Below are 16,668 nucleotides of genomic sequence, written 5' to 3'. Positions count from 1 at the left end.
TGGCTAATGAAAACTAGGCCTGGGTTTAAAAGAGTTAAATAGATACAGTAAGATCCTAAGTTACTCTGGGGCAGCTCTGCTTCGTGTCTGCTCCACCCTCCCTCAGAAATCTCTCCAGAGTGCTGCCCCACGTTCTTGGAAACCTTGTACAGGATTGCCTTTGCAGTATAAAGGAAACAGCAACTGTGACTACTGGTGTTAGTAATGTGGCCTCTGGAGTAGAGAGCCTGCAAATATCTGTCATCTTTCACTCAAAGAGAGAGCATCGGCAGCTGTAGCTGGCCATTGAACCTGCTGGGACTGGAGAAGACAGGAAAGGGCAATATTTATTTCTCAACGTCCAGAGGGAAATTACAAATTTTCAGTGATAAGATAAATGCTTGCGATTTAATGCAACTGAAACTACCTCCACCCACGATAGAGATAAATTTCTGCTCAGGATTAGCAGTGGAGACCAGGTGCCTCTCTCAGGGTACAAACACAGCAGTGTGCCCCAGTCCCTCCCTGCACCCTTCTGAGCGGAAGCGCAGTGGTTCAGAAAAGCCCTTCCTCCCACCCTAATACACACAGTGGCCTGCTGCTCCTCCAGAGGGTGGGCTCACCTCATTGTCCTGGTGATTAATCTCGCTGAGATTTGACTGCTGTACCAGGACTGTTAGGAGCCTGTAAAGAAAAACAGAAGAGGCTCAAAAGAACAGAATCTGTATGAGAACAGGACATTAGAAATGCAGTCAGTTGAAGGCCTCCGAGTGAAGATGGGCCCTTTTCCATTCATCCAGGGAAAAGATCCATGGAAAAGAAGCTGGTGTGATAGGCAAGAAGACCCCTGGGAGGAATGCCTGTCTCTTCTTCTCTTACCGCCTCTCTCTTCTGGAGGGGCCAAAGGGAATGGACAAAGTGAATCTTCAGGCCCATCTCGTTCACCAGACCTGTGTCCCTCTGCGTGCACTTTCAGAGCCAAAGCCCCCTAGTGCTCATGCTTGAGAGTGCTGTCAGGCTGCTTCACCACTAGGTTACAATGTCGCATGTCTCTTCATGTGTAGATTATACCAAGAGGCAGTCAGTATTTACAAGTTCACTTATATTTTGTAAAATATACAAGTATCTAAGCATGAAATGACAGTGATCAGTGTGAAATGACTATCAGTAATTCTCTAGTTTAAGTTCTTGTCTCACTTGGGTCCCACACTTGGATGACTAAAGTTAGCACTCCATCTGTGAGAGAGAGAGACAGTGAATTGTTGGGGGCCCAAACTCTGGAGACAGGCTGCCTGGATTTACATCCCAGCCCCCCACTGGCTAGCTTTGTGACCACAGGCAAGTAACTTAACCTCTCTGTGCCTAAGCTTCCTCATCTGTAAAATGGGGATAATAAAAAGTGCCTACCTTATAGCTCAGGGTGAGGATGAAATGAGTTAATGAAGCATTAAAGCATTCCTGGAACACAATATTATTTCTAACATTTAATCCTAGAAGGGTTAACCCTAGCTCCATCTCAAAATTCCCTGCAGAGATTTTTTTAAACCACAAATACTTAGATTCTATATTCAGGGTTTCTGATGTAGTAGGTCTGTAGAGAAGCCTAGCTTCTATAGTTCAAAAACCCTGTTCAGGAAATTCTGGTGAACAGGTTTGGAAACCACTGAGAAAGGTGCTAAATGAATTCATCAGCATTACAGGTGGGATTGTATCCCCTCCCCCCAAATTCATATGTGGCAGCTCCATGCCTAGTGCCTCAGGATGTGGCTCTATTTGGGGATAGAGCCGCCTTTTAAGAGGTAATTACATTAAACTAGAGTCATTAGGTTGGACCCTAATCCAATCTGATCGGTGTTCTCATAAGAAGCGGAGATTGGGACCCCAGACAGGCCCCAGGGCACGCACTAGTGGAGGAAAGACATGTAGAGGCCGCAAGGGCGTGGCCCCACCTGCAAGCCAAGGAGAGAAGCCTCAGAGGAAATCACTTCTGCAGACACCTTGGTGTCAGACTTCCAGCCTCCAGAACTGAGAAAATAAATGTCTGTTGTTTAAGCCCTCCAGTCTGTGGGATTTTGTTATGGCAGCCCAAGCTAATATGCTCACCAGGATGATCAAGGATTGTCTATGGGGTCAATGAAGAAACTCAGAGATTATTTTTGGAAAAGTTGTTTGAAAAATTGAAATGGTTTAGCATCTTCCCCAGATTGTCATTGTCTCTCAGCTTACATGACATCTAAAGTGCTGAGTATTAAATTGTTACCTACAATAGAAGAAAAACAAAGAGGGAACCAATATTGGTTTAGTAATAAAAGTAACACAAGGAGAGCTTAAATATGGACGGACTGTTGCTGTGAAGGTGAAATAACCAGGAAGCCTAAGGTGTAAATCTAGTCTTACCACTGTCTTTGGGGGAGCTGGGACAAAGCTGTGATTTAATTCTGGCCTCACCGCTGCAGGACCTCTCAGAGATTCTGTATCCTCACTTCTGTAATGGGGATAATAACAGTGGTGGTTGTCAGGACTGACTAACATACCAGGCAAAAGCTCCTAGTACACAGATTTCAAAGGAATGGTGGCTGTGACTGTAAACAGCACATGACTTTTATCCTTTCTGAATTCTAGAATTTCTTCCTCTGGTGGGAAGATGCTATAAGAATAATTATATTTTAGGTAATTCTGTATTTATCTTTGTAATTATATTTCACTCCTGGCTATATTTTCCCTTACGGCAGCTTTATGGGACGAGGGTAACTGGGGACTGTCTTTCCGCGCAATCTCCACCCCAGTCTCTCTCTCTCTCTCACTACTGGCCATTGTTTGATTTCTAGGGCTCATTTAGTCTGATGTGCTTGGGGAGAGAGGGAGGAAAAAGCAAGAAGCCAGCTGGGGTCCAGTCTGGTTATCCTCAGCCAACCCTCAGCAGACTGAGGTCGTCTGTAGCCACACAGGATCTTTCCGGGCTGCTCCAGATCAGACAGGCCGCCCTGAGGGAAGGAGGGCTCCGACCAGATGAGACGGACCGCGGGGAGAGGGAGCTCTTGTCACATCCTGGTGGCCTCCAAAGGTTATAGACCAGTCCTGTACCTGGATGTTTCTCCACTTGCCTTTCAAGCCCGTTCTCTCCCCCGTAACGTCCTGCTTTGCAGCTGACCTCCGATGCTTCATCATCCCGGCTCCTTGCTCTCTGACTTCTTACTGGGCTTGGCCAGTGGGAGAACCGGCAGGAGGAGGGAGAGAAGCCTCTTACCTGTCTGACAATGACATGCTCCTCTACCAAAGGCGTCCGTTCCTGCCAGGTGGCCCCTCTCCTACAGCCACAGCCACAGCTCCCGCGACACCTCCTCAGGTTCCAGTAACAGCTTCCTGCCTTGCCCCTTTTGGCCTGGAGGTGAATATTTTTCTGCTTTCTGGAAGGAGGCTAGGCGGGGTGTACGTTAGGTTGTGTGTGTATCTTGCTGATTAGTTAAAAATAGTCCTTCATTAAACTTTCATCAGTTACCTCTTGTAATATTCCATGTCTTTCCTGTCACGACCCTGATTGATACATGCCGACCTATAGTGCCTGATTCCATTTGATTCCTAAGTGTCTAAGATTCATTGATCTTCAGTCTGGGCACAAATTTACAGGTAAGTATCCTCTGTCCTCTTCTCTCTCTTTCCTTTTTCTGGCCACTACATTGCTGGCCAAGGCCAACACATTGCTTTGGTGATCCAGCTGGGACTAGAAACCAGGGGTCTGCTTTCCAGTCTGGTGCCCCCATGCTGCTCCATGGTCCAGAGGTCATCGGCAAGATATTTGTCCCTCATCACTCTTAATTATCAGAGTAATTAAGTGTTTCCTCAGAGCTCCTATTTTGTGCTAAGGTGGCCCAGGGATATTTCTCCCATATCCTCTAGCCAGTCTCCTATCAGCACCAGGTCAAACTCTGTCCTGCTCTCAGACTGCCAGGCAGCAGCACAAGGCCTCCCTCATCCCAGGTACCAGGACAACAGGTCCAGAGGCCCAGCAGGGATGTTCCTGGGCAGTCAGCGCGGTGTGTGAAAGAACAACAGGCACTGGGGCCAGACTGCCTCTCTCAGAATCCCTGGTCCATGACCAACCAGCCAGCGACCTTGGGCAAGCTCTGAGACTCTCAGTGCCTGCATTGTGTTATCTAAAATAGAGATACTGACAACATGACCTCTCAAAGGCTTGCTGTGACTTTAAATAAGTCAATGCATGTAAAGTACTTAAATTACATAACAAGTTCCGCACAATGATTAATTTTTTAAAAAGCTCTTATCCTTTATATTTTAGGGTCCCCTGATTGCCTTTAAGTGATTGGTGGGTCTGAGTCAGCTAGATGTATCCTGGGGGCAGCTTTTTTCCCTGGGCTTCTCTGATTTGCTGGTCCCTTGGGTTCACAGCCCTGGATCTGGCCAGCCCAGTGATGGTGGGGAAAGCGTCCTCAAGCCAGCGGCGGCCCTCCTGTGCCTGAAGCTGCCTGGATGTGGGAGTATGCTGTAGGGAAACACCCACCCACAGGCTAGAAGGCATCACTTGGTAACTAGACAACAGGACCCCAATGAAATGACTTTCCTCCTCTCCCGGCTAGTCAGGAGTGGTGGAAAGACGCAGAGCTGTGGGGTCCCCAGCAGGGGAGAGATCCAGCCTGCTGGTAACCATGGAGACCATGAAGAGGACCTTCAGGGAGCCCTGTGGCTGCTTTTGGAGGAAACCGCTGCCTGCTCTCCAACGTCAGCGTGCATGGCCTTGTATAAACACGACCCCTTTCCCTTCAGAGTCTTATCTTGATGACCACGCCCCCTGTCACACAGGCGCCCTCTGAATGTCCCCACCGAGAGAGCAAGAGAAGCCAGGGGCGACTGAGAGGGGAGACAGCTCGGACCCACTGAGAAGCTGGGTGTTCGGAACAGGGAGGGGATCATGAGGGGAAACCTGCCCTCCTCTGCTTTTGTCTATCCAACTTGCCTTCATGTTCGAATTATAAATCCCTCTATCCCTGCCTTGGCTTAGGTCTCCCCTGAGCTGCAGCTTAGCTAAGGCTGTGTATTGGAACTGGTTAGTTTGCTAGGGAGTTGTTACATCAGAGAGCCAAAATCCCTCTGGAGGCAAAGGGCAACAAAATGTCCCTTTGGCTTGTTTATAAGCAGTTTCATTTTGAGGCTTCACTCTAAACAGCCTGCAGTGAGTGCTGAGTAGAAGGAGCGTGCTATTTGGAAATCTAAGGGCTAATGCAGTTTAAAACGAGTATGAATACCTGAGTACAAGGCCACAGTGTGGTCTGTATATATGGTTATGATTAGGGGTCAAATACAGGTGTTTGGTGCACAAAGGTAGGGAAGGCAGTTTCAGGGGAGCTGAATGGGTGTTTCATGTTCACTGGGTTTTACAGTCTAGCAATGCTCTGTGTCCCAGGGTTCCAGTGGGAACTGTTCATACCCCAGTGTTCTTTGCAGTAAATGTATGGACACACCAGTGGGCACAGGACTGCAGGCACATGCCCCTCTGTGTGTGGACATACTTTCTGAGGGACTGTGTGTACCAAGGGGAAGAAGGCCAGGTGGCAGCTGGTGGGTGGCAGTAGCAGGGATGCATGCAGTGCTGATATGTGGTATTTATTTCTCTCTTCCACCATCATCGTCATCACCAACTTACTCAACACTGCCAGTTGACAGTGTTCAGGGCTTTCCACCCATTTTCTCATTTACTTCTGCCTCCTTACCTATGAGATAAGGACTCTATTATCCCTGCTTTCTAGAAAAGAAAGTCAACTGAGCCTCAACATGTTAACTCACCCAAGATAATACAGTTAGTGAGAGGTGAAGCCACATTTAAACTTAGTCAGTCTGACTCCTGAGCTGACACTCCGGGCCACCCTTTACCTCCAATGAAAAAGAATAGTGGTGGTTTTTCAAATATATACAGTAAAGCAAGGTTACAGGTGAAGAAACTAGGCAAAGAGAAAACAAGGGCAGGATAAAGATGATGTAATTACGGGATGCAATTGTGCTCTGAGTTTTCTAAATGTACAAGGAGAAAAACATGATCATAAATCACGGTGTCCACATAGTAAAAATAAAAAATAACTTATCAAGAGAAGCACAGCAATTGCTCCTTTAGTAGGAATTTTTCTTGTGGTTTCTCATCAAGCATATTTTGGATGCTGTAATGAACAAAATATTCCCTGACAATGAGAAAATAAGGAGCGTTGTAAGGCTGTTTCCTATAAGGCCTCTTGGTGTAGGCTGAGGGCTTAATGACAAAATGTGGCCATTCTAATAAATTCTACAGAAGCCATAGCAGTGGGTCCTGGGAGCAGAGCAGACCCATTGGGCAGGTTACTTACCTTCTCACAGGCACCAGGCAGTAACCGTCTTCTCGGTGCCTCAGTTTTCTCATCTATAGGATGGGGATAGAAACAGTGCCTAGCACATAGAGGTGTGGTGAAGATCAGGTGGACAGGAAAGCACTCAGAGCTTGGTGAGGAATGGGGTAAATGCTCAGTGCTTTTGGCACCATCATCGTTTAAGTGCAGACATACATGCTTAAGCGCTCAGCCAGGCTGTCTGAAAACTGCATCCACTAAGGAAGAGTAAGCAGTCACACAGGTCTGCATGGTCTAATGAAGGCTGCTCCCCTCTGCATTAGGGTTGTAGGATCAGAAAGCACCTACAAGCCAGACCAAGACGTTTCTTTTTTTATCAGAAAACAATTCTTGAGTTCACGCTGACACAAACAAATGGGCAATTGAAGCCCAACTTCTCTGCTACAGAGCATGGCTTGGTTAGTTTCTGCTTGAAATATTTAATGCCGATGTTATCAAACTCTGCTAGGGTCATAAAATTTCTCAATAAAAAAGTCAGTTGATAAGACATCTAATTTTAAGCAATGTAATTCCAAAGGGAATCCTTTAAGGCATGCTCATTTCAAAACATTCTGTATGTAACAAAACCAGTTGATTTGCTCTATGCGTTACGGTTTATCCCAATTCATTTTTAGAGAACATTTTGGGAGAAACAGTGATTTTGGTTTTGGAATAGTTAATCTTAACCATTGGGTTTTACTAGTTACAGCAGCTAGCATTACCATAACTGAAGCAGGATTTTATCTTCCAGAATCAGCAGTGTCCTGTCAGGACACTAAAACCATATCATCAGCACACAGAAGGATGTTTATTTTTCTGGCTTCAGCTCCTCTGAAGGTGGCGGCTGGGTCATTAGGTACAATTTCAAGAGAAGGGAAGCCACAATTCTGTCTTATCTCAATTACAGTGATGCAATGTAGATCCTAGAGAGTCTAAGGGCACTGCTGGGCACAGTAAGGAACAGACTAAAAAGTCCACAGAAGAGGAAGTGCTCTTGGACTGGTTTTCAGTTAGTCATTGCAATGATTTCAGATGATGAGCCTCGTTGACTGGCCAGACTGACACTATGGTCTTAGTTTACCCCTCAGGTGCAATGGCTGGTAGCAGAGAGACTTTCACCAAAATTCATGCCCACTTCCTTGGATTGGAGTCATTACTGGGAGGTGAATTCTTGGGCAGGGACAGTATTTTCCAGTGCTCCTGATACTCAGGGGTGGCCAGATGGCTAGTCCTTGTTAAAGGAATGTGAGCAGAGGTACATTGGATCATTTGCAGGCTGATTTGGATAATTGGGGCTTCCCTATATTCCTCTTGCCCCCTCTACAGGTTGAACAAAGCCAATTCGGTGATCCTCAGAGATGATGGAGCCACAGGCTGGAAGAAGCCTGGGTTCCTGAATTGCCCGGTGGAGGGGAGCCGCCCTCCATCCAGGAACACCTGCATTGCACTAAACTTTTGTTGTATTTTTCAAAACACGGATGCTTTAAGTTGTACTTGTTACAACAGCTATAATTACCTGAACTGAAGTAGGTGTTTATTCTTCAGAATCAGGGAGATTTTGAAAGGACCACTCTAAATGAGGCAGGCAAAAGCAATCAAGTAGAGTAAATCAAGGGAGACTAGTCCTAAAGGATACATTTTAAATGTATTTTCTAAAGATTTCTCTTGAGAAAATGGTTATGATTTTATGACTAAATATTTCTGTTGGTTGTCCAGAAAGCTATTCTTTTTTTCTTTTCCTAATTCATCAAAAGGGAGTCATCTCTTTATGATGTCTATTGATTGTTAGCTCTGGGCTTGGTATTTTTTCTCTAAACTTCCTTGTTTTGTTGAGCTTTGAGTAAATCCTAGTTCTCTATTATTCCTGGATATAATCCAATCATAATGAGAGGCGAGGCTTGGTTGGGAATAGTCTTGGAATTTCCCAAACACTTTTATTTTAGTGTAAAACAGATTGAAATGAAGAAATCCTGTCGCCTCTCAATGTGGAAGCAGCCTTCGTCTCTTCAACTCCCACAGAGCTTTCATTTTTACTTCTGGACACAGGATGCAGAGGACTAGAATGTGCCCCCTGTGGTGCTGGCCTGCAGCCTAGTTCTGGAGAACGCTAAGTTCCTGTCAGAGGCATGTTCTGGGTAGCAGAGGTTAAGAAAACACGCAGAATATTGCTGATTCCACAATGGGAAACGCTGCTATCAGCTGCTCTGAGGGGCTTTTAGAAGACTGGTGACTGAGGACATTTAGACACAGAGCATTGGGGAAGCTACACTTAGGCCTAGGCAAAACCTTTTCCTTTGTTGCTCAACTGTCTTACAAAAATGTGACCTTCTCAGTCATCCAGCTTATTTGAGTGTATTTCTTCACATGGCCTCCAGCAGCATACACTCCTGTTTTCCTTCTAACCCACTGGTCCCTGTGCTGTCTCAGATCTTTTGCTGAATCCTTTGCCTCCTTCCAGCCCATAACCATTGGCATGACTCTAAGTTCAGACATGAGCCTTTCTGACGGGTCAGTGTTCTTCTCCCCAGTTTTTCTTCATAGCACTTACCGCTATTTAAAATTATCCAACTATTTGTTACCAGTGTGCTGCTTAACTCCTTCACTAAATGTAAGCTCTGTGAGGTCAGAGACACTGTCTTGCTTCCTGTGGAACTGCTAGGGCCTATAACAGTGCTTGGTCCATAAGCACTCAATAAATAGTGATTGAATTCATAATCGATTGAGTGATTAACTGAATGAAAGAATATATGAGCTCAGATGATGACAAACAGCATTTCTTCTTAAATCAGGAGCAAGGAGAAAAGGGTTTTATTGACGTAACAAGGAAAATGAGATTAGAGTTTAAGGTTAATTCAGGATTTTTTGCTTTACTGAGTTGTGGTCTTGTCTGCTGCAAGCTCAAAAAAAAGGATGGGCTTTGTTTTTATTTGCCACAGAGGGTTGGAGTAGATGACCTTCTAATCCAAGTTAGGTCCCTCCCAGCTTGAGCGTTGTGTGAGCCTGGCTACTTACCTCACGTCTGGCTCAGCAGTGGCAGCATGCAGGGGCAGACGACCATTTTTATCCGGGATGTTGTGCTTGGCACCGTTTCTGAGCAGACTCACACAGCCTTCCAACCACCCCTGGAATACAAGAGCAACCGTGTCGTCATATAACACAATCTCATATTACATAGTCCAGCAAACGTTCTCTAGTTTTCTTTCCCTTTCTTCTGTGTTTGACTACAAACATGCTTTATTTGACTTGAAGTGGTTAAGGATTAGAACTCCAATTTAGACACCTCTGAGAGTGCTGAAGGTCTGGAGGTGTGGATTTCCATGTGCTTTCTGGAGGACCTTTACCCTATTGGCTGCAGACTGTTTCCTAGACCCTCTCTTCTGCCTTCTCCTCCCCATTTCTAGGACCACTCGTGGGTATTTTACTATTATACTCACTTTCTAGGGCCAAACATGGCACATGAAAGGGGGTGATTAACCAGTTCAGGCCTGTCATTCTTTGGGCTTAGCTCCAAATTATGCTTGTCGATGGTGTGACCTGGATGGCATGGTCCAATTCTAAAACTTGGGTTCCTATGTCATTCTTGAGTCCCACTCTATACCTCAGTTTATCTATATTTGATAAACAGGCCCTGGTCCTCTTTTCCAAGTTGTCTTGCTAGTGACCATGAGGACAGTATCTTGCTTATTCTAGTCAGTTCTCCACCTGATACGTAGAATCCTAACCTGAGCCCTACTCCAATGGCTGGGACACTGCCACCTTGTTGACTGATTTTTCTGATGCTGTGCAGGTATCACCAGCATCCCCATAGTTGTGTTTACCCACCTGTGAATTCTCCAAAACACCTTGTGTGAACTCCCTGCTGTCTTCTAATTCTCTAGAATGAGACTGACATTGTCACGTCTCATGCTTGTGCCCTTCTTGGTCAGCACTTACAGCTGGCATTTCATCACTTCTCTCCCTTCCCAGGGCAGATATACTTGCAGGCAAGCCCTCCCTTTCTGTTCTAATTACTTTAAGAACTGACTCAACCCTACTGATAACCAAGTTTGGCTCACATGTCGAGGAGAATGCCTCCTACGTACATCCAGAACCGCCTGGATTTCTTACTCTATTATAAGTAGACTTTTAAGTAGATGAAACTATTATTATGAAGAGTAATATAATAATGATGTCTTCCTCTATTGCTGTATAGTTATGTCTCAAGAATACCCAGTAAGATGAGGAGATGGCTGAAGATTTTCCCTCACAATATTGGAGCCAATAAAACTCAAAATGTTACTAAATGCATGGAGAAGAAAAAAGATAATGATAAGAAAATAGCCTTTTGTTTCTGAAAGTCTGGGAAAAAAAATCTTTCAGTGAAAGCACATCAAAATTCATGGTTATAATATTGAATATGGTTTTGTAGAATTGACCAATATGATCTGAGTCTTAAGTAGAAGCAAATATTTTTCAATTTTGAGTCATGGTTTGCTAATGCATTAAATCTGGTTTTAGTTGCTAATGTCTAACTCATCAAGTTCTCTTATTAAAAGGAAAAATATGGCCAGGAGACCTGACAGAAAGGCATGCTGGACAAATTTCAGGGTTGCCAAATTTTAGAGTTGCCAAATTTTTACAATTTTTGAAAAACAAATCTGATTTGACTGATGGGGGAAGGTTTAAAATATTTTTATCATTTTGCAACATTTCCTGGAACTATGTGTGTATGTGGTTTTCTTTTTTCTTCAGAAAAGATATCAGAAAACCACTGAATCAAACTGAAACCCCTGGTCACCATTCAGAACCAAGAAATATATTTTTTACCTACTATGTGCTGGGTGATTCCACATGTGTTTCTCCTTCACTTGTGATTAAACCTTGGGTATTATTTTACTACCTTTTACAAGTGAGAAAGAGGCACAAAGAGGTGAAGTGATTTGCCTAAGGTCACATATCTATGTCAAGTTTATTTGTATACTGAGTTTGGAGCTGTGATTGAGACTGAATTTCTAAGTGCCCCCTTTGCCAAGTTTCTCTTTAATACTTGAATTCAAACATTGCCAGAAGGGAGTGGTGGGCTTCAGAGTGCAATCCCCAGGACAACCCCCCCTTCCTCCAGCCTGTCAGGGAGCCTCGGGAGAGCCAGGGAAGGGTTCCGGCTTGCGTCAGCCTACAAAGGCAAGGGCATCATTAAGAGGGCGATGCCATGTGCAGTCACAGAGGCACACCTCCCTCATGCATCTCCTTAGAACGTGTTCCTAGAAAGAGCTGTCTGCAAAGGTGGCACCTCTCTAGACTCACTATTCACTGTACCCTAGAGATACTTCTTCCCAGTCCCATAAGGATCCAGCCCAAGGATTTTGCAATTTTGAATTTTAGAATTTTGAAGAAATGCAGCTTGGTTTCACTCTATTCTGTATGCTAGTAGCATTCAACTTCAGAAACCATCTCAGCTCTCTTCCTCCATACCCTGATCCAAATTTTCTCTTTTCCTCAGCTCAGACACCAAAAAATATCCCATAGCAAGAACAGTTATTGGGGCATGTGCCAGAAGAGAGGGAGCTGGGAGAGCAGTCCTACCTCCTGAGATAAATGGACTTCATCAAGTACTCACAGACCGCTGGTTTCAAACTTGAGTGGGTATACACCTTGCTGGAAGGTTTATTGAACATGCAGACACCCCCACATTGCTCACAGTGTCTGACTCCTAGGAACCTGCATTTGAAATAAATACTCTAATGCTTGGAAAAATTCTTCCCAGATTCATGTGGGAGTTCTAGACAGAGAGAGCATACAACAGAAAATAAAAAAGTAGTTCCTGAAGAAATTCTCTGTGGCAATTGGGCAATGCCTAACTGCAATCTATGCTGGATCATGTGTGGTGCTGGGGGACAGGAAGTGTTCTACTTCAGCAGGGCAGTTAGTTGTAGGACACCATGGGGCTGCTCAGGGCAAATCCACCACCATCAATGGGCAGCAATGGCAAATGCAAGAAGCTGCTTCAGCAGCAGTGGTGGTGACGGTAAAGATTTCCAGGAGCCCCAGGGAGGCAAAGGTGAATGACGATCCACATGAGATGCTAAGGACTTGACTTTGACATGGATTCAAAGTAGCCCTGGGGTCTCCCAGAAGGGCTGCAGGGACGATTTGAGTGGAGCAGGGCTTGAAGATTTCCAGTAAGGCTTACCAAACTTGCTCTAATGCCGGGAAATGCTGAACTGAGATCCCTTGTGATGAGGACCGCTCTATGCAATTTTTAAACTGAGCATTGATTGTGGATTGAGTCTTGTGCTTGGCGTTGCCCCATAGAAGCCTGGTATTCTTACCCCCAACTCTTCCAGTTCTCATCATTCCTCACACTCCTCATCTTCCAGCTTCTACTCAATTGATCTACCCCACATTTCAGCTTCAAGTGCTACCACCACTCAGGGTATAAAAAGAGGGTGTTTTCAGAAGGAGTACTAAGGATGTCCAGAAATGCCCCAAGGAAACTCATGATGCACTTAAAATGGAAAAGAATATTTCTCTCATGGTAATATCAACTCGGTCTTAGAGGATTTTTAGGAAGATCCAAAATGACTTAAATCCATGAAACCAACTCTTAAGTATTGATATAAATGTCAGATATGATTGGACAACTTCTATTTCCATTGACTAGATGCATAAATCTAAAAACATTCTTCTGCAGGTGGGACACCTTAACAACACATATAGCCCATCCCACTGCTTGGTGTGTGCCACAAACTCAGTCCATACCAGGTAGGTTGCCAGGCATAGGCTTGTGCGGCCATAATCATCCTGCATGTTAATATTGGCTCCCATCTTCAACAGCAGCTTCACTGTGTCCACTTGACGTCCAGAAACTGCATGCATCAAGGGTGTACATCCTGAAATGAGACATTTCAACAGCCTTTAAAAATGTTTGACTTGTGAAATTTATGAGCAGACTATTTGCTTGTTCATTTATTATGCTCTTTGTAGATAAGTGAATCACCTTCAACACAACCCAGCTGTTGAGCTGTATGCGACTAGAGAGAAAAGAAAATGATTGTTTCCACATTTAAATAAACTATGTATTTCTCTGATCCTATTCGATCTTCTGTAATTTCACAGAAATAGGTGGAGTAAAATTTTTTGTGTAGTTGATAACATTTGCTTATTACTACCTTGGGAATCAGCAATAATTTGGGATTTAACTGGAAGATTTATCCTGATTTGGCTTGAACTGTTACAGGAGGTGGTGGGTGATAAAGGGCAGTGATGATAGCCAAACCTTGGGTTGCACAAATTCTTGCTAAAAAGGGTCACTTTACCAAAATAAACTCTCTCTGTTTTTAAAATCAATATAGGCCAAGGCATTTGGTTTTTCACCTCTTTTCTTCCTGAATAAAACTAAAGATGAAAGAGCACATTCTGATTAATTTTGCAGCACTGTTGAATAAGCCAGCCTAGTGAGGCCGAATCCAGGAGCTCACATTCCTTCAGGTGAAGAGACCAAACCTCAGGCACAACCCTTTGCTCAGCTGAGACTTGTTTATGTGTCTTCTCATTGGAAATTCATGCTGAAGTTGCGATTTTTCTGAGTGCACTGCAAGCTATGACCCTCAGAGATCCCTGAGAATGCATACATTGCAGGGCTGCTGTGCTCACTGACAGGCTGCAGCTGGCAACCCAGTTTCTCTCCAAACTCCCTTCTAATATTCTTTCAGGCCTGTGTACCGGGTAGAAGCAGCAATGAGTGCTGTGTCTTTATAGTGGTTAACATTTCTTCTTTCTTTCTTCCTTTCTCTGTTCTTTCCTTCCTTTCTTTTTCCTCCCCTCCCTCCCTCCTTCTCTTCCTCTCTCCTCTCTTTTTTTCTTTCTGTTTTGCTTATGGTTGTTGAATTGCTCCAACACCATTTACTGAAGAGGATTTTCTGCTGTATTATAATTGCACCTTTGTCAAAAATCAAATATATTTTGTGTAAGTCTATTTCTGTGTTCTCTGTACTTTTCCATCAAGCTATATATCTATCCCTCAACAAATACCACATAGTCTTAATGTCTGTAGTTATTTAAGTTTTGAAATTGGGTACACTGATTCCACTGCTTTATTCTTCTTTTTCAAAATTGTTTTAACTAGTGTCTGCCTTTCTATATAAATTTTAGATAATTTTGTTTTTACAAAAAATCTTTCTGGGGCTTAATAGAAATTGTATTAAACTTGTATATGAATTTGGGGAGTATTGCATGTTTACTATATTGAATATTCTAATCCATAAACATGGTATGTCTATTTAGATCTTTGATTTCTTTCATCAGCATTTTACAGTTTTCAGTATACAATTCTTGCACATATTTTGTTATATTCATACCTAAGTATTGTTTTGAGTGATTTCAAATGGTATTGTGGTTTTAATTTTGGTGGGTATGTGTTCATTTCTGGTATATAGATATTAATATGTTTTTCTGGATTAATCTTACACCCTGTGACTTTGCTGAACTCACTTGATTGTAGGAGTTTTTTTGTCAGTTCTATGCAGACAATCAAGTCATGCAAAAAAGGGACAGTTTTATTATTTTTCTTTTCAATATGTATGCTTTTTATTTCTTTTCTTGTCTTTTTGCACTGGTTAGCACTTCCAGCACTATGCTGAATATGAATGAGAGTGGACATCTTTGCTTTGTTCATTATCATAGGGGCAAAACATACAGTCTCTCCCCATAAAACGTTAGCTCTACATTTCTTTTTTTTTGTAGATATTCTTTATTGAATTGAGGACATTCCCCTCTATTTCTGTTTTTTTGAGAGATTTTAACCATGAATGTATAAAAATTTGTCAAATGCTTTTTCTGCATCAATTGATATGATAATATGATTTTTCTTTTTTAGCTGGTTAATATGATGGATTACACTGATTGGTTTTCAAATATTAAATCAGACTTACATCTCTAGAACAAACATACTTGGTCATGGTGTATGATTCTTTTTATATATTGCCAAATTCTATTTGCTAATATGTTGTCAAAGTTTTCTGTATTTATAGTCATGAGGACTATGGGTCTGTAGGTTAATATTTTTTATATCTTCTTTGTCTGGTTTGGATATCAGAGTAATACTAGTTTCATAAATGTAACTGAGAAGACTTTCCTTCTCTTATCTTTTCTGGAACAGATTATGTAAAATTGATATTATTATTTAGAAGATTGTAGAAGTCTCAATCAAAACCATTTAAGCCTGAAGACTTTTTCCTCTGGCAATTTTAAAATTATGAATTTAATTTTCTTAATAGTGATAAAGCTCTTTAAATAATCTGTTTCTTATTGGATGAATTGTGGTAGTTTATCTTTTTTGGAGGAATTATTCCATTTCATCTGAATAGTCAAAATTAAGTGTGTAGAGTTGTTGTATTTCCTTGCTATCCTTTAGATGTCTGAAGGGTGTGGAGTGATATCTTTGGTTTCATTCCTGAAAGTGGTAATTTGTGACTCTTTCATTTTCTCTGTTAGTATTGCTAGAAATTTATCAATTTTGTTCATCTTTCCAAAGAATCAGTTCCTTGCTTCATTGATTTTTCTCTATTGTTTTTTGGTTTTAGTTTTATTGATTTCGACTCTTCATCATTTCCTTCTGTTTGCTTTGGGTTTATTTTGCTCCTCTTTTCTCTAGGTTCTTGAGGTTCTTGAGGTTCTTGAGGTTTTCTCTAGGAACTTAGATTATTGACTGACACCTTCCCCCTTTTCTAATGGGTGTATGTAATGCCATACATTTCCCTCAGCATTGCTTTAGCTATGCCCCACAAATTTTGATATGTTGTATCTTCATTTCTGTTCATTGTCAGCACAAGCCAGGATTGAACCCAGGCTGGCACTTACCCTTATCATGTATGTGATGTTAACCTTGGATCTCCTCATTTCCCACTTTTCTAGCCCCATGGCAGGCATACAAGTAGGTTGGCATAAATTAGGGAACAACTACCCACTTTACAAAATATTTACAAAATATTTTGTTGTCCTAATAAGGGAACCCCAAGCTCCTCTTAGGACACATCAACTGGTTAAAAATCATTAATGACTTCCCAGAAATACTGCGACAGAGAAATCAAAGACACATATTTTGTTATAGTCCCATAGATTTCTTAGGCTGTTTCAATTTTTTTTTTCTTTTAAGCTTGTTTTCTTTCAGCTGTTCAGATTGGCTCATTTCTGTTGTATTTTCAAGTTCATTGATCCTTTCCTCTGCTTTTGCATTCAACTGCTGAGCATACCTACTGAAGTTTTAGTTGCAATTTTTGTTTTTCAGTTTTAAAACTTCCCATTTAGTTCATCTTTATATCTGTTATTTCTTTGCTGAGGCTTT

The 16,668-nt window shown here is 42.6% G+C and overlaps 1 protein-coding gene across 1 annotated transcript in view; it reads right to left on the bottom strand.

Annotated features, from left to right (window-relative positions):
• Positions 1-16,668, bottom strand: part of ANKRD55 (ankyrin repeat domain 55) — a 410,557-nt gene that overhangs the window by 45,286 nt on the left and 348,603 nt on the right. Inside the window, 3 exon segments of the mRNA XM_017651031.3 lie at positions 603-663; positions 9,360-9,469; positions 13,086-13,216. Of these exon segments, the coding sequence (XP_017506520.3) occupies positions 603-663; positions 9,360-9,469; positions 13,086-13,216 (302 nt within the window).

Source organism: Manis javanica, chromosome 1 (genome assembly GCF_040802235.1).
Source record: "Manis javanica isolate MJ-LG chromosome 1, MJ_LKY, whole genome shotgun sequence".
Taxonomy (NCBI): domain Eukaryota; kingdom Metazoa; phylum Chordata; class Mammalia; order Pholidota; family Manidae; genus Manis; species Manis javanica.
Note: the sequence above shows the minus strand (reverse complement) of the source record. Positions and strands in the feature narration are given on the sequence as shown.